The 19,197-nt window shown below is 42.0% G+C and overlaps 1 protein-coding gene across 5 annotated transcripts in view; it reads left to right on the forward strand.

The window, feature by feature from the left end:
- The window catches only part of ank1a (ankyrin 1, erythrocytic a), a 55,268-nt gene extending 36,660 nt beyond the window's left edge, over positions 1-18,608 (forward strand). For all 5 annotated transcript variants that reach the window (XM_084054510.1, XM_084054511.1, XM_084054512.1 and 2 more), the window contains exons 39-44: positions 481-1,126; positions 3,273-3,630; positions 8,662-8,748; positions 9,585-9,737; positions 11,340-11,438; positions 14,183-18,608. In XM_084054510.1, the coding sequence (XP_083910636.1) occupies positions 481-1,126; positions 3,273-3,630; positions 8,662-8,748; positions 9,585-9,737; positions 11,340-11,411 (1,316 nt within the window). In that variant the 3' untranslated portion in view covers positions 11,412-11,438; positions 14,183-18,608. The remainder of the gene's footprint in view (positions 1-480; positions 1,127-3,272; positions 3,631-8,661; positions 8,749-9,584; positions 9,738-11,339; positions 11,439-14,182) is intronic.
- The last annotated feature ends 589 nt before the right edge of the window (positions 18,609-19,197 follow it).

Consider the following 19,197-nt stretch of genomic DNA (forward strand, 5'->3'; position numbering starts at 1 on the left):
GAAAGATGTATGTATGGCATGAGTACGTGTGAAGAAGTGTTTTCCCTGCTGGACAGGTGTGTGTCCCGGCCCCAGGATGGGGGCAGAGGCAGTAACCCCTGGTCCTCTACCTGCAGTCAGCAGAGCAGCATCAGCCACTGCTGGGCCTCCTCTGTTCCAGCCTCTCAGTCAGCCTGGCTGTGACTGCTGCTGCTACCGCTGCTGCACTCACTGTCAGTGCTGGCAGATCTGGCTTGACACACCCCTCTCCCCCCTTCCCCCTAAAAGCTGCCCTTGCTCCCCTGCCCTAAGTCCCCCGCCCCTTTTATTCCCCTTTTCCCCATTAATCCCCTGGGCTCCCCTCTGCCCTCTCCCCTACGTTGCCCTGCTCCACGGCAGGGGCACTTCCCCCCCCACCCATGGGGTTCCGGTGCTGTGGGGGTGAGGTGGGGAGCGAGGCGGGGGGCCCGTGTCAGTGTGCCTCTCTCTGTCTCGCTCCAGGTTACGGAATGGTGCCGGAAGAACTTCTCTCACCCGCCTCCATGCAGTACAGCCTGCCCTCCCCGCTGGGCGCTGAGCCCTACTGGCAGGAAGTCTCCAGCCTAGACAGTGCGCCCATTGCCACCACAGAGGAGGACACACTCATGGAGATGGCTGACGTGCAGGTGTGGCCCTCAGGTAACAGCCCCTCCCTGGTGGCTGTGGAGGACTCCTCACTGGAGTGCAGCAATGCTGACGATTCAGAAGGCCTGCTGGGGCTGCCGTACGGGAGCCTGGGCCGACCGGCCAGTCAGGCCAGCGCAGCCAGCGGAGGGGGTGGGGGCTCCATGGATCTGGCCGAGGATGATTCAGAGATGGGCGTTGACTCGCTCAGCACTGCCACGCCGGCCTCGCTCGGGGGCACCCTCTCCGGGATCAACCTAAACGGGCTGAACAATGGTCAGGGGTCAGAGGCGAGTTCGGAGACGTCAGCACTCACTAACACACCACAAGGTGGAGCTGGAGGAGGATGTGGAGGAGGAGGAGGAGGAGGCGGAGTGGCAGGCTCAGAAGAAGGGCTTTCTCTTGTTGCAGGACAACAAAGGGTGTACGCCCGGCTGAGCGAGTCACCTGGTCTGAGCTGTGTAGCAGATCGTAATGGAGACAGGTGAGACAGACTCCCATCTACTTCTCACCTGGATATTGAAATATCAACAATCTCAGAGTGGTATGCGCTCACACAGCTGACAAAAAAAATCACTGGGTCATGTTTTTCTGTCCATTATGTCAGCTTGAAAATAACAACGGATGTAAGCGTAGAGTAAACGATGATGATTTAGACGTTCAATGTAATCCATACAGTATAGTTAAATCTTGTTGGGTAGAACAAACATTTCAATTTGACACAGAATATAGCACAGTACAAAACATCAAAAACATAAAGAGTCATTAATTAGATAAATCCTATATATTTCATCAATGAAAATTGCAATTTAACTATATTTTTATGGTAGGTTTTTATTTATGTATTCATTTATTTTACACAGAGGACAGAGGTTTGAGAGGTGTGGTTTTTAACTAATATAAAATTGTCATTTTGGTCTAATGTATGAATTCGTTTTGTGTTTTGACACTTTGCACCAAAGGATGGGTATGAAAAAATAAGCAGTCCAAAGTGCAAAGTTTATTGTTGTGTTTGTCAGCTGAAGTAACAGTACTTAACCTATTTAGACCTGAGGCCGATTCTAAAAACGCCTTCTAAATCCTGACCTAAGTTTTCTGAAAAACGTATTAAAAAAAAAAAACAAATTATTTATTCAAAAATGATCTTGCTATATACTGTACATAGCAACAACAACCCCAAAAGGGGTTCCCGGATTGAAAGGTATAGTTAAGTATAGGGGTTCCGGTCCCGGTCTAAATGGGTTAATGTTATGTAATGTACACAGTACATTCCAGGATCTATACACAGTAAAATCCTCAGTGTTAATTTATCCTTTAGTTTTCTAACTCTGAGAGTGATTACCAAATGGGGACGACCTGATAGCCTGCCGAGTGGTTAGAGCGCGTACCTGACAGTGTCTGACAGCATGTCCCCAGTACGATTCCCAGCCGGCCGGACCACTTGCTGCATGTCTCTTGCCTACTACTCTCTCTCTCCGTGTTTCCCATCTCTTTCAAATAAAGGCTTAAAAATGCCTGTTAGTTTTAAGTACCATTCAGGGTCTATTTGGTTACTTTTGTTCACTCTCAGAGTTAAAGTTGCAGTTCACACATCCAAACTTGGTCAGAAATATAAATGTTTGATCAATAATGCCCCATCAAGTATTTTTCTCACCCTAAAAACATCTATAAAGGAGTTTTATTGCGCCTTGAACAATTCCAGGATCTATTAATTATACCATGATGCCACGCCAGCAGGAACAACCCCTCAGGAATATGCTGATATGCACATCCCTGGAATCAATGCAACCCCCCCAATACATTAATAAATAATAATAATAATAATAAATAAAAACATCTCGGTCATACATGTATCACTATGAAAAAATGCAATATTAGACTAATTATGCCTTATCAGGGCTAAACATTTTTAATATACTTTTTAATGTATGTTTATTATAATTTGAATTTCTTAGTAAGATGTAGATATTGTAACCTAGTTTTGTTGTAATGTTACAATGTGGGCAGTGATATAATAAAGGTTGTGTTCTGTGCAAACTTTAATAGAATAATAACAGTGTGCGTGTGCGTCTGAAGACTGCATATCTATATATATATATATATACAATTGGCTTATTTCCACTCCCCTGTTGTAGCGATGTCCGGTTGTAGTGATGTTTGGCCCGATCTGTGATTGGCTAGGGATGATCACGTGGCGGATCTGCATTCCAGTTACACCATTTTTGGTTACCTATCAAATTCAGTTTACTTCCCGTTGCGTCTTGCCAACTGCACTGAAGGCAGGTCACAGAATCGGACGACTTAACACATTTGGTGTAACACCGACCATTCATTTTTAGAACGTGTTACTGTCTGTCGTCTATACTAAGGAGGGAATTAGCACTACCTGAATTTCATGTCACGTGCCACACCTGCTTTCACAGAGAGGGTGGTCTTAAGTTTTGGAAGTAAAAAAAAAACACTGGGGTTTTCATAGATAAGCTTCAAAAACATCTTAAAAACTCCCAAAACATGATTTTGGGTAGAGTGCGTCTTTAAATGAACAATGAGGATTGTACTGTGCACATTAGCTTTCATCAGTAGTAGCAAATCATCTGCCATTTCCTCACTATTCCCTTCTGTCCTTCCAGGTCATCTAATGGTAGCAATGGAAGTGGGAGCGGTGGCGGTGGCTCCTTCCTCTCCTACCTGCAGGAGCAGACAGGCCCTGGCTGGGTCCCCGTTACTGACCCTACTCAGGCCTGGGTGGGCTCCCAACCAAAGCCCAGACAGGCCATGGATACCATGATGTCATCAGTACGCAACGCCATGGATGGAGACCAGTCCCGGGTATCCCAAGAGGCCTTGCTTCAACCAGTGCGGGACATGGGACATTCGGAAATCCTCAGAGGGCACTTCAGAGGTACCCAGCCATTTGAGAAGGGGCTGGGCTTCCCTCACAGGGTACCAGAGCTGAGAGCCTGGGACGATGTACGTATGAGGGGGCAGGTGAGTAAACACACACACACACACACGCACACACGCACACGCACACACACACACACACACACACACACACACACACACACACACACACACACACACACACACACACACACACACACACACACACACAGACACAGACAGACAGACAGACAGACACATACGCACGCACGAGCACGCACGCACACACGCACACACGCACACACGCACACACACATGCCATGCAGGCTGTGATTAAAACAGTTGCGTCATTGCTATCCATGGAGTTACAGTACACCTGTGCAACATATAAATAATTTAAGTAGATTTAACCAATAATAACTGGTTAATCATATTGGAAGTAAACATGAAAGTGTGTTTGCATAACATGCTACCATCATGCTAATTAGAAGTTTAGGACTTGAGGCATACTGCGTTCGAAAGCAAGTCACATTCATTACACTCATACACGTTCAAGAAGGCAAATGCAATTTTGGTCCACTAAGTACTGTGCTACAACACCAACAATGAGAATAATAATACATACATATATATATATATATATATATATATATATATATATATATATATATATATATATATACACACACACACACACACACACACACACACACACACACACACACACACACACACACACACACACACACACACAATAGCAGCAATAGTTACAGAAACTTGTCAGAAACTAACACCCCACACACACACACACACACACACACACACACACACACACACACACACACACACACACACACACACACACACACACACACACACACACACACACACACACACACACACACACACACACACACACAGGCCAGGGCCCAAGATGGGCACAGACAGCAGCATATCTTGCTAAATATAGCTTGCATTCTCACTCTAGCACTCTGTAACATGATCCCCTATCCCAGCCCATCATACGTGTCAACTTTCTGACACACCACCACCACCACCACCACAGTGCAGGCTAAAGTCATTCTCACTGGGTGAGAGGGTACACTGTAAAATATTGAGTGTTCATTAAACTCTGAGAGTGTACAAATGTTACTGTTCGGTTACCATTTGCACTGCCTGTATATGTTTACATTTAGATTACTATTTTTTTCATCCATCTCACCTTCCGCAGCTCTGCATGTTGTAAAATGTTAGATTTTTTAATAACAAGAGACGTGCAGTGTTCTAGTTAATTCCTCCACGGAAGTCACCATGGAAGTCAAAGTCGACCTTTAATGTCATTTTTTCATTAGTTATTGTTTCTACCTTGTGGCTTTGTATGATTTGTAGCCTAATGTTTTTCATGAACTGTATGAAGGCATTAGACTCTAGTCAGATCGTGTGATTTGAGCTACCTGTTTTACAAATATACATACCATCATACCATAAATATACCATCCTGTGTTGAGCACCGGTAATGGTACAGTCTGTATTTAAGAGTATTAAGTTGAGTACATGAGAGAGACCTTTACACACCACATTGAACCTCACAGGAGCAGCCAGGGGTATTTAAAGCTGACACTACGTCACATGTGCAAAGAGAGAGAGAGAGAGAGAGAGAGAGAGAGAGAGAGTGAGAGAGAGAGTTTAGAAGCATGGAAAGGAGAGGTCGAGAGCAGGATTGAGATAGCAAGAGCAAGAGAGGGAGAGAGAGAGAGAGAGAGAGGGGGTGGAGAAAAAATAGAAGCCTCCCAAGGTTGCTGATGCCCGGATTTGATGACATGGGTCGGCCATTCCTCTGTACCAACTAACAAAGGGAAACCCAGAGCGGGAGAGAAGGACCAGAGACCAGTGGAAAGGGCCCGCTGCACCAACTAATGGACCAAGGATAGGAGTTGAAGGGCACACTGACTTGCGGCAGAACCACTGAGACAAGGCACTGGATTGCAGCTGCTCCCTTCGTTGTTAACGACGATAAGCGTTGTTGGAAATTGGGAATCCCAAGTGAGACCAGGGTGTGCGGGTGTGGGGCTGTGTTGGTTTACCATCGACTGAGGACAGCAGTGCAATGTGGGCCCTGGTGACCGAGCTTCTCTTCAGCTTCGTGCTGCTGGCTTTTCTGGTCATCAGCTGTCAGAATGTCATCCATATAGCCAGTTCGTCTTTGCGTTCGGTACTTGCCTTCATACACTCTCAGCTGGACCGAGAGCTGGGGGAGGTGGAGGGAATGGCCGATGAGGAGGAGAATGTTACCACCAGAGTGGTCCGACGGAGAGTCATCCTCAAGGTACCGAACCATACAACCACGGAAAACAATAGACAGGGGTAGAAAGGGGACCACTGTACTACATATAAAGGAATGGGAAAGAAATAAAAACACATTTGGGGAAAAGCTGAGGGATGCAGTGCGTATCTATGTACTAAAACAGAGGTCTTCAACAGGGGGTCCGGGACCCCCAGGGGGTCCTCAGAGTTACTACAGGGGGTCCGCCAAATCTTTGTGTGATTTTTACATTAACCACTTCACCCAAGCATCCCTATTCTGAGGAGAACTTTAGCCAAAAATAGCAGATCTACAAGCGCACAACACCTCGCGCTGCGAGGTGTTGTGCGCTTGTAGATCTGCTATTTTCTGCAAAGTGGTTTGGTGTAGGGGGAAAAAAGAGCAGACTAAGTACAGAGTGAAAGGTCAGGTTTACTAAGTATTGTTTAAGTGCATGGTTAAATGTCTGGAAATACACATTAACGTGAATCCAACATGATAGTGCTGTGAAACAAGTCTATGCCGCTGCCGATGAAATCTATGAAAAAATAAATATTTTACACAATATATAATGGGGGTCCCTGCTTTATCTCGCTCTCAGCTAAGGGGTCCTTGGCCTGAAAACGTTGAAGACCCCTGTACTAAAACAAAGAGATGATACATTTCTGGATAAATGTTTGGACAAGACTCTGTTGAGTTGAGGGGCGTGCCCCAGCTGGCAGAATTGGTGGTGTAGTAGCTATTTCATAATAATGGGAATGCTGTATATTTAATTGGCAATAACATAAAAATGGACTTGGAAATTAAGGATTTATGGAGGCTGATCAAGTAAATCTAATATCTTAATGATTTTTGTCTTGTCATGCACTAAAATAATACTAGAACCACAGATGGGGGTCAAATTTAGACTATGGCTAAGTTTGTCTTATTCTATTATGGATGTGAACAGATTTTCCCGGGCTCAACCAGTTGGGATTCCAGCCCTATGGCATTTTGCTTCCTTTCCCACCCCCCACCCTTGTCTCAACAAAGATAATGACCCATGACTCTGTGGATTGTGGAGGATAGTGAGGCTTTACCTCGGCCTATACTACTCCCTGTGGACTTGTCTGAGTGCTGGATTTGTTTTTGATCTCATAAATAGCCGCGTTGGCGCCCTGCTAATTATTAGGAGGAATAATTGTATCATCATGAACCTCATCGGCTGTAATTACAGGTGCTAATGCCACAGTACAGGCTGTACTGTGGCAATGTAAGACCTATGGAGCTCAATGTAAGACCTATGGAGCTCACTTAAATTGTGCTGTACTGTACAGCACAATTTAAGTGAGCTCCATAGGTCTTACATTGTTGCTTCTAAATACAACCCCCTCCCCCTTCCTCCCACCCCTCTCCCCCTATTATCTCTGTCTCTAGTGGGAGTGGGTTTAGCTGTGACAGAGCAGCTAGTATGCAGCCTCAGCTCAGCAAAAATAACTGATTTTCATACTAACTACATGATATGTGAAAACGCGAGAGTTTGCAACACGATGTCCGCCAGTCTGTCACAGGGTTATTATAGTTAATAAACGAAAACTAGAATTGACAGAACATTTTAGATAACTCACGAATAGATTGAGACCATTAATAGATTGAGAACATTGTATTTATAAAATGTAAATACAAGTGTGAATATTATATTTGATCTTTGCATTCAGGCTCTGCTATACATTAAGCGCATAAAAACATTCAGTAGTAGCACAGAATCAGAATCAGGATCGGTTTTATTGTCACATCACAGGTTTACAGAAGTAAAAGAGTGGGTGAAATTCGTTTTCGTGCATAGTTCCCATCGTATTGTTATTTCCATAGAAAAAAAGAAAGGGAAGAAGAAGAAGGGGGGGGGGGGGGATCAACCAAAAGAAAACAAACAAATTGTCTACGTGTTTACACATAGTAACTGACAGCTGACAGCTCACAGCAAGAGGAAGTACAATGAATCAGGTGAGCTTAAGAAGACCTCCAATTTGGTCAGCTGCTTGACACGTCACATACAACATGTAGTGCTGCACATGCGTATAAACCTCTCGAATGTATCTGCCTGAACTAGCTCTCAGGCTACGCGTCATTTAACAAAAAAACAAAAAAAACAACAAGGCTTCACAAAAAAACTAACTGGAGCCATATTAAGTGATAACAAAACAAACTAAAACTAGCTAAAATCATAGAGAAAATGGCCTTAATTTTCATTAGCCAGTTATTCGTCAATTGCCAATATTTCTATCAAATGTCTACTGAATCAAGCAACTTAAAAACTGTCTGGGGGGCTCACAAAAGCCTGAGTAGACGATAAAATGACCAATATCCCATTAATTGAGGGCTTGAAACGTGTAATGTTTTAACTTGGATCTAAATGTATTGAAAAACATGGCAGACTTTTAACTGTTACAAATAATTTGTACATGAAATTCATGTTTTTCTAAAAAGTAAAGTAATATTAAAAGTAATATGTACATCCTAACTCACACATGCAACCTCGCAGATAACAGCTTATCATGAATCACGTGCTTGTTGACATGTCAATGATGACACGCGGGGGGGGGCATTTTAAGGGGCTCTCTAGATTCCACTTTGATTGCTGTTGTTTGCTGACTCCAGACTTTGCATTGTCACCAGATAACCTACCATCCAGCAATTAAGAGTCAACTGTCTTATGCATTATGCATAAGAAGGTTTCATCGCTGAAGTATGGCTTATATTCCATTCCACTCCATTACATCATGTAGAGGTGGTGATTTGTGCTTTTGCAATTGGCAATATTTAACATACATGACAAATGCTTTTTTCATCCACAGGGTGATGAGGCAGAAGACCTTCCTGGAGGAGAACATGTCAGTGAGGAGCAGTTCACAGATGAGCATGGAAACATTGTCACAAAGAAGGTCAGTCATCCCAGTATGCTTTCTGTATTGTAGACTGGTGGTCTGGTAATCAGTTTCCTCACAACGCGCCTCACAAACCTAGCCTGGGATCCAGCCTGATTCACTACATTCGGCTGATTGTTTTCTCTTACTTCGCTTATCAGTCTGGCCAGCCTCCTATTTGATTCGTATTTCAATTACGTTGGCAAGTCAGGAAGTGACTCGAGTTTTACATTGGACAACTCTGCCCCCCCCAAAGACCCATCAGAAGGGTCTTTGGGGGGGGCTTTCCAGACTGTATAGCGAGTGAGAAAAAGAAATCCGCCGAACGTAGCGGAGCAGTCTGGATCCCAGGCTATCACAAACCAGCCATTAGAAATGATTATACCATTAATAATCATGAGCAGTTCATTAGTAATGATCATGATCATTGCCACATCACAGCATGGGAAGATGTCCTTTTTATGGCGTGTAGTGCATAGAAAGAGAGGTGCCTCTTCCCCTTTAGATTTGTAGATGATTGGCTCATCATCTAAAATGTATTGATTGATTGATTGATTGATTGATTGATTGATTGATTGATTGATTGATTGACTGACTGACTGACTGATTGACTGATTGATTATTTCCATTAGCTTAACTCTACTATGTATAAAATGTTAAACAACTACAAAGCTAGCTAAATTCCATTCAACATAGCTTTCCTTCTCGTCACTATCTCACTTGTATTGTCCTCCATCAACTATTCTCTCCTTCTCCTCATTACTCATTGCTTTCATCATCAATCTCTCCCTCACCTCTCTGTATGCTTGTGTCTGTGTACGTGTACGTACGTGTGCTTGTGGTCGATGTGACAGATTGTGCGGAAGGTTGTGCGCAGGGGAAAGGGTTCGGGTGAGGAAGGGGTTCAGGAGGTGAGCGTGGAGAGCTCTCTGCAGGATGCTAACGAGATGGAGATCGATGCTGAGCAGTTCATGAATTACGCCATCCTGGGTCACGACAGCAGCAAGGTGGGCTACTGGTCTGGCCTGTCTGTTTCCCAGCCAATGACAGGCTGAGGACTCAGAACATCTGAGGCTCCCCTTTTTTACTATAAGTGTGGGGGAGGGGGTGGGGGACTCAATGGACTGAGTTGAGTTTAATTATATCGCCTGATGGTGGCCTCCTTTCTAGACTCTGTTGAATTCATGCTGTAGATGGGTTGGACTATATGTTGAAATCATCACCTGCAGCAAATTACTAGTGTGTGGTTTTAAACAAGAAACTGTGTGCCACACTGAAGCTTGAAAGATTCGCCTGACCCTGCTTTGCCAGCCTACTACTATCTATAGGTGGCTTAACCTGCATGAGCTATATGGATCAGTGTAGGCCAAGCACAGTGTTTGTGTGATTATAATTAGATAAATGCTGTTTCATCTTATATCAGTCCTAAATCTGTAGAGATTGAATGAGTAATATTATGGTTGGATCGTTGTGTGCTTGTTGACCATCCCTTGTTGGCTCATATCATTCAGTAAGCCTCACTCACCCCTGCTTCATTTTACCATGTTCACTACAGTGTCTGGATTTAGGTGAAATTACTGAACCTGCTTTTGCGCTTTGCTGTAGCGTCGTAGCTTGCCTGTTGTTTCACTGGGTCGGCTGAAACAACAAACAGTGCTCATAGATTATTGGCTTCATATAACCCCATGCAGTATTCCTTGATGTCAATAATATCTGTGGTCTGAAACAGAGTTCATACTGTATTGTGAGATTGAATGTATGGATTGTGGTTCTTGTTGCTCTGGTAATGTAATCCATTTTCTTCCCATCAGTAATCTCATTGACTGACTCTTCTGTCCACTAAGCCTCTATTAAAGTCTGTGGTCCTATAACTGTGACTGTGTGCTGTATCACTCAAACCTGCAGGACTCTCTAAATCAAACCTGAGTCCAATTTTATTTGTAAATAATTATTGGATATTGTTTTAATTTATAATAGTGTACCAGGATACGAGACAATTGTGCCCAAATTAGAACAATATTGAGCGACTGTAAGTTACAGTTAAGTTGTCAATTGCAGTAAACTGTCCACTGTTTCCAGAATTTTCTGTGATTTTATAACGTCAACCTTTCTGGCACTCAATTAATCATATCCATATGGCACCTAAGTAAGCTAAAACAAATGAAGATGAAGATGAATAATTTGCAAATACTATTTGACCCAGGTATTTTCCATATCCATTCTGGATGTTTCTGATACCGTTTCCCTCTTATCTTATCTCCTGTCTTTCCTACCTATCCTATCCTATTTGTCCACACTTGGCTGTCTGTATATAATTTATCCCTGCATGTTCTCCTCTACTCACCTATATTTGAAAACAATTCTATCCTCTTTTTTCTCCTCTCCTTTTTTCTGTTCTCTTTATGTCCCCTTGTTTATCATCTCACTGTGGCGTCCATCTGCTCTGCTCCGTCTTCCTTTCTTTTCTTGCTCCATTTTATTTTCTTCCCATTATTTTAAACTACTAATATTCCCCACCTCTCATTGTACTCCCATCAATCCTCTTCTCCTCCATTCTTGACCCCTGGCTCTCTTGCATCACTCCTGCCGCCCCTTCCCCCCTGATGTAGCCGGATATTGTGGATGTGAAGAAGGGTGCTCAGATAGTGAAATGTGCCAGTCTGCGGAGAGTAAAGCAGTGAGGCAGACAGAATGCCACGTTCCTGCAGGTACGGGACTGACCCACAGAGCCTCCTCTGACCTGTGGGCTAGACCATTTAATCCTGTCTCTCTGGATTAAATGCTCCTGTATGTGCCTTTAATTCAGTACTAATACTGACAGTGAAGTTATTAATACAGGATGACATTTGATGTGAATCAACAATTTAACTACTGGTTAAGAATGTTAACATTACTGCTAAGAGTGCAAAAGCACCCTTTCCAGTGCTTGAAATTGTGGATTGGCACTTGTCATTGTCATTTTTGATTTTCTTATGCCTCCAAATTTACTTATTCTGCTTTGGTTAGGAAACAAGTAGGGATATATTCAAATAGATTTTTATTTTTTTACTTTAAAAGAAGAAAACCGCAATGTTTGGAACTTTCTAATTTCATTACATCTATTTTACTTCTTTAAATGTCGTAAACCAGTGAAGCTCTCATAGGCTCAAAATACAGGCCATTCATATCATATATCTATAAATGTGCAGAATCTCTGCGTGCATGACTGTCCCTAGCGTATCTCGAGGCCGTCTAACCGATCGACTTCAAACTTGGTGTGTATATCGCTGAGGGCCGAGGGAGGGATGTGCCGAGTAGGAAGTTTGTCGGATCAGTGGTCCTCGAAAATATCTATAAACCTACAGTACAAATCCCCATTCATGCATATCCCTGATGTCATGAATTTGATGTCATAGTAATAGGCTGGCCTCCAAGTACTATGATAATGGGTACTGTACTCTGTCAGCGGTTAAAACGGGTATTCTGACAACGGGTACAGCGGGTATTGCATGACCAGGGAACATACATTCCCAACGGGCCTAATAAAAAATTCTTGCAACTGTGAAAACCAATAATATATTATGAAAATTTGCATTTGGGATTTCGACAGCACCACAGTACCAAGGCTTTACTTATTAGATTCACAATTCACAAACAATCCTTTAATTAATGCTGACATTGGTGACATTTACAGACTTGTTTTGTTGGACTTGAGTGCAGCTTTTGATACCATCATAATATTCTTATCAATAGATTTCAGCAGTGTATCCTTGGTCTCAAGGTTAGATTGTAGGTCCAATACTTTTTTCCATATATATACTTCCCCTTGGTCACATTATGTATAGGCACGACATCTCCTTCCGGCTTCCATTGTTATGCAGACGACACACAATTATATCTTCCAGTGAAGCCTGATCAAATTCTTTCCTTTGAACATATTACTCCTATTTTAACTTCCTTACATGGTAGCCTGTCTGTTCTAGGATTGATTTGGAGGTTTTAAAGATTTTAAGGCACTTCATGGCCTGGCCCAAATTAAATTTGGGAGTAAACCTATCTGCAGCCTGAGATCCTAAGACAGGAAACTGCTGGCTATTCTTGAGTTTGGGCTTAAGACAAAAAGTGGGATCGCGCTTTTGCTGTCAGACACCTCGGCTCAGGTATTACCTGCTTGAGGAGCTCAGGCTAGTTAAAGCGGTGTCTTCTTTCAAATCACTTCTAAAACATGCTTTTATCAAAAGATCATTCCATAATTAAAAGTTGTTTTTATACCTCACTACACTTTATATTTTACACGTTATGTTTTTTTTATTCAGTTGCTGTTTTTATTTTATTTATTCAGTTTTATGTAAAACACAAAGTGCTTTAAAGAGTTATGTTATTATTATTATTATTATTATTATTATTATTATTATTATTATTATTATTATTATTATTATTATTATTATTATTATTATATGATTATCATCATCATCAACATCATCATCATTAAGTAGAAATGCTAAATGTTGTGGCGATTATAATACAAAGAGGCTGTTTGCTTTGTTTTCTACTGCTCTAATACTACATGATTGCCATAAAGCATGTTGTTCAAACTGTCTGCAGCTGAATAGAATGCTAGTGAGGACTATTTTATGGTCAAATCTGTGAGACCATTTGTCCTTTGAAAGAAAAGCTATTTGGAGCAACTGTAGCTGCTTTGTGTGTGTGTGTGTGTGTGTGTGTGTGTGTGTGTGTGTGTGTGTGTGTGTGTGTGCGCATGCGTGCGTGCGTGCGTGCGTGCGTGTGTGTGTGTGTGTGTGTGTGTGTGTGTGCGAGCGCGAGTGTGCGTATGCATGTGTGTGTGGGGGCGTGCACGCATGTTTAGATGTGTGCACATGTGTAAAAGTACTACTCTGGTCTGATGTTTTACAACATTTTTGTGATTGACCTGCATTTTCAAAGTTTAAGCCCCTGACATTCCTCACTGGCATTTCACACTACTGAATGTTAACCCCTGTTGTCTCATGGTGTAGTGAGTGAATGTAGTCTACCTTGCTTTATTGCATCAAAGAAACGTTGAAGCAAATGTCAAAGGTAAACTGCAGTGACAAATTAGCTGCAGAGCACCATTGTGCTACAGGCCTTTTAGCTAAATAAACACAGACAGATTGATAGCAACACAGGGCTGTTTTTAGACCCCTATGTCTAATTACAGACTCAAGACTCACACACACTTTTAAACCAAATTTATATTTTGTTGTACAACTGTGTCATTTAACCCAAATCACTGATTTTTTTTTTGTTGTTGAGTGAAACGGTTGGGTGACAAAGTATAAATTAGCCCTTTTACCGACTAAAAGGATGTGTTTTGCAACATGGATGCATGTGACAGCTTCAATAGATTCCTTACGGTATGTATATTTGCACTGGTCAGGTGTAGTTTGTTAATTCAATGTATGTCCTACATCAGACTTTTCTCCTCTATTCACAGGGTTCTCCACAGGATGCAACCCCCTCACCAAAATCACCGTACTTAGACACATGACCGGCAGCAGGTGACCGTAGGATGAAGGCCAATGAAGAGGCAGACGAAGAGAAATGAACAGCAACAAACACCAACTCAATCATAAAAAATCCAGATGGCTATGCCAACTATCAGCACGCACCAGAAGAGAAGGATATGGATTTACTTGTAGTTTTTCTTACCTTTTTTTTTTTTTTTAAAGAAAAGTCAAAACATCTAAAACAAAGCTAGAAGCATGATTGTTTCGTATAAAACAAAAACCAAACAGAAAAAAAAAAAAAAAAAACGAGCAACCAAAACGTGCTTCCTGTTATCTGTATCAGCATGAGTGACTGCTGCCGCATGGCCTGTCTTTAACTAAAATAATGAGGGAATATGGGGCGGGAAAGGGTGGGGAGGGATGGGAACAGGACACTCCTGTATGGGACGGGCAATTGGGCATGCAATGTAGGGTAGGCCTACGCTCAGACACTTGCCCGTTTTCTAAATAAACAGGACAAGTCTGTCAAACTTAAGGAAAAGTGAAGCTGTAAAGTGTAAAATAATGAGAATTGCATAATCTCTAGGCAACAGGTTACTCCCCCTCCTCCCTGCCACACTGAAGCCTAACTTATCCTTCGCTGTATGTCCATGTTCACTTGGAAATCTGTTATTTTGGGCGAGAGGCGCGGTCGTACAACATAGTATAAATTAGGCTTAAAATGACTCTTCCAGCTACAAACATCACAAACAAGTTTCAAACTACTAAATGTCCCAGTGCTCAAACATCAGTATGCTACACTTTCACCCAAGGTTATCGGTGTTGTACATAATATGGTATGCACTAAAATGCTATACGTGACTGTGTGTTACGTGCGTGTCGTTTGTGTTATAAGAACCCTATGCGATGCCAATGATGCTGCTGTTCCAGACTTACGGTATTCCTCCCTGTTTTTCTCCTTTGGTTCATTCAATCTGAACCTATATATTATTCTATATATCTTGAGGTCTTTGTGGGTATGAGAACAAACAATTCAAACTGTTGTGTCGCTCTGCCTGTTTTATCCGTCGTTTTTTTGTGTGGCAGGTCGTTTATTGATTTGTGATTTCCATGTGCTTCCACCCTTTTGCTTCTGACATGTCGGAGTTTAGAGGGCACTACTGGCTTCAGCTACTTACTGTGGTTCTGTGAGTTTCGAGGGCGGGCAGGCTTCTGTGTTACAATTCTACCTATCTGTTCAGAGTGGTTTGTTTTTGTGGAGGGTGATATGAGAGACAGGTGTCATGAAATATTATCTCTAACTCCTTCCTCGTGTTAATGTGTACTGTGTCCTCGTGGTCGGATCCTGTAATGATCAAGTCTCATATATGAGCCAAAAACCTGTTATCTGTGTTCTCTCCCTTCTTCTGTTTGAATTCTGCCCTGCCCAGTCCTCTCCCCCAGACCAGCCCAGCGCAGTCCAGTCCAGCCCAGCCCAGGCAGCCTCTCAGAGTAGATGTAGCAGTCCTGTCCTTGTCCAGCAGGGGTCAGGATCACCTTCATTTTAGTAGCAGTGTCTCTGTGTTGGGCCATAAAGACCTCATCATTACCTATGAGGAGAATTAATAGACCACTTCAGCACCGGCAGATGATGTCACTGGATATGGGTAAAGGGACTGATGAAACACTGGGAATAATGTAGTGCCGAGACAGCTGGAGAGAGGAGAGTGCGTTGTGTTGTGGACGTGTTGAGTTCGATGTTTGTTTTCTTGGGTCCGTGGAGTGTAGCAAAGACAGCCAGTCACCAATCACTGTGATGAGAAACTGTAATACTGACCCCACGACTGTGAGCCCGAGTAGCTCTTCCCAAAACCCAATAACACCTGTCTCTTGTCTCAGTCCTTTATTTATTGTTATGCCCTCCTACATGATTTACTGTCTTAACTTCACTACAGAAGAAGCAATAACACTTATAAAAGGAGTAGAATTCACACATGTGTGTGTGTGTGTGTGTGTGTGTGTGTGTGTGTGTGTGTGTGTGTGTGTGTGTGTGTGTGTGTGTGTGTGTGTGTGTGTGTGTGTGTGTGTGTGTGTGTGTGTGTGTGAATGTACATGTGTGTGCGTGTGTGTGTGTGTGTGTGTGTGTGTGTGTGTGTGTTTGAGTGTGCGTGTGTGCATGGCATGTGTGTGTGTGTGTGCGTGCGCGCGCGCACGCTCGCGTGTCTGTCATGATTTCATTATCATAGTTCATGATCTCCTTAAACTTGGGCGTTCAATCTGTTAATCAAAGCTTTACTTCAATCAGAGATGATGTCAAAACATTAGTATACACTTTGTTACTTTGCTTGTTTGGAAAATGTATATATATATTTTAGTCATAAGAAAGACGTAAATCAACATACTGTAGTAAGAAACTGCTGCTCTTTTCCTCACAGAATTTAGGGTTTGATTCCTGTGTGTTTCTGTGGGCTCAAAGGATTAAAGGTATAGAACTTCATACCAGCCATCCCATCTGTTTTTGTTACTCATTAAGTGAATGGAGATGTGTGTCCAGTGTCCACTCATACTTTATTTAAGCCTTAACGATTTTCATGTTCACCGGTAGAGAAATTCCTACGCGCGCGTGTGCGTGTGCGTGTGTGTGTGTGTGTGTGTGTGTGTGTGTGTGAGTGAGTGAGTGAGTGAGTGAGTGAGTGAGTGAGTGAGTGAGTGTGCGTGTGCGTGTGCGTGTGCGTGAGTGAGTGAGTGAGTGAGTGAGTGAGTGAGTGAGTGAGTGAGTGAGTGAGTGAGTGAGTGAGAGATTTATCCAGTATTGGGTATGCAGAGATAGATTATGAAGTGATATTACAAATGGGTGTACAGAAGAGGCTCCCAGAATATATAATATATATATTTCAGATTCACAATTTTTACTGTTGATTTACCTCAATAAGTGTGCCATCCATTATTATATCAATTACCATTACACATTGCTTCCTACCTTTACATTAGATCTCCAATTGATCATCATAGAGACACATGTAATCCATCAACAGTCCATTGAAATGTTGCAATAAATAACCATCTATTAGTCGGGTTTTGTAGCCAGAAACTATGAATGTAAGGTCTGTGTATAAGCTAGGTATACACTATAAAGTATGTTAGAATGATAGGCTATCAATTATTTTATTTCAACTCAGGTTCTGCTGTTCCTCAAACATTTGTCTTAGTTCCCAGTTCATCTGAAGCATACATGCATAAGAATAACATATCACCCATGCAAAGTAAGTGGAGAGAGTAAAATGGAGAAGCCTCAAAATAGGTTATGTTATATTTTAACAAATATACTTTCATCCAAGATTATCTTCATTTTAACCCTGCTTCACAGACTTTGGAAAAAGTGTTGCTAAGTAAAGATTTTTACTGTAATGTAAATGGTCCCCTTTGCTTCGAGACAGTAAAATCCTCATTTGTAAATCTGAGTTTACAAATGGAACCAAGTAAGGGTTATTGGTAAATTTGGTTACATTTGTACACTATCAGAGTTAAATGAACACTGCACATTTTACTGTGTAAGTGTGTTTTGTTTAACCAGGGGCCACTTACCGTATGAATCCAATGTTGATAGGGGGACATCTACAGATTTATGGAGCGCAGTCTCAGCAGCCACTGTTTGTGGCGAGGTAAAGGTTAGATAGCACTGTGGGGCGACGTGGTGGCTTCACTGGCTAGGCTTTCAAGACGACAAGCATTTTCCCTCAACACAGCCCACCCCTGATCGATTGCTGCCCCCCTACCGAATAGGACATTGAGCCAGTTCTAAGGCTTCCACTTGGTGACAGCTAGAGGAGTTTGGAGGAGTCCATTTAAGTGCAAGGAGAGGGAAGGGTGGTTACATTAGACAAAATGACATGTAATAATGGAAAACCCTGCACTGAAGGACTACTGAGGTGATGACATGCACCAAGTTCATGCAAAAATATTTACTGTTGCAAAAACTAGAGGACACATGTATATTCGTTTAGAATGGATTGAAGACATTATTAACGCAATAGCATATTACTCAATACTAAGGAATGCAAATGCGCACATGCACAGAAAGTGTTTTTAACATAAAAGGCTATATATATATATATATATATATATGGAATATATGAAAAAGTATATATATATTTACTTAGAATGCTATGCACCCTTACTTGTCAACTGGGATTCTAGTTATGTTATGGATGTACTTTTAGCATCATACAGCTGTAGCTACCAAGAGACTGTTGAGTTCTGGGTAATGCCTGCAACATGGGGAAAAGAGGGGCCTTGTGGGTATTTTAACTTGTTTTGTTTGCTTTTTTTTATTGTTATGGAGAGGTCAACATGAAAAAAATACATGTAAAAGCCTTTTAATCAAATGAAATCAGAAGATATCTATTGACAATTTACCCTGTACACCAGCTCAACATTTACAAAATTAATAAAGAAATGAAATGTCTTTTTGTTTAGTGTATATGACTATGTGTGACATCACATGCTTATGTGTAACTAGACGTTGGTTAAAGGTTCAAATAAATTATTACAAAAACAAACATTACAAACACTAAATTGGCCCTATCCCTTCACCTTGATGGGGCCCCTGCTCTCAGTTTTCCACAATAGAATAACATTGGGTGGCAGGAAATGTTTAGATCAAAGTCTTGGGTAGAGGTACCATGCTAGAGCCCATATGAAAAAAAGCTTGAGTCATCCTGTAAGCTTGATGTATTCGTCAATTTTCAATATCTCTCTATAGGCTATTATTAATTGAATTTGTCAAAAATGAAATGCACTTAAAAGTTCATGCCACAGTTCTTATGTGATGTATGCAGACCAAGTACCATGTATCTCTTCCGAATAGAATAGAGTAGACTACTAAGATCACAAGGTGATACTGCACATACATGACCTCACAAGATGACCTCACAAGGTCAATTTTCCCCCCAGACATGGATATCAGATCAACACTTGGGGGAAATTCAGCTCAACCATGCCATAATTTTGTTTTAGAGTGCTT

The sequence above is a fragment of the Gymnoscopelus microlampas genome (assembly GCF_963454915.1).
Source record: "Gymnoscopelus microlampas genome assembly, chromosome: 4".
Classification (NCBI taxonomy): Eukaryota; Metazoa; Chordata; class Actinopteri; order Myctophiformes; family Myctophidae; genus Gymnoscopelus; species Gymnoscopelus microlampas.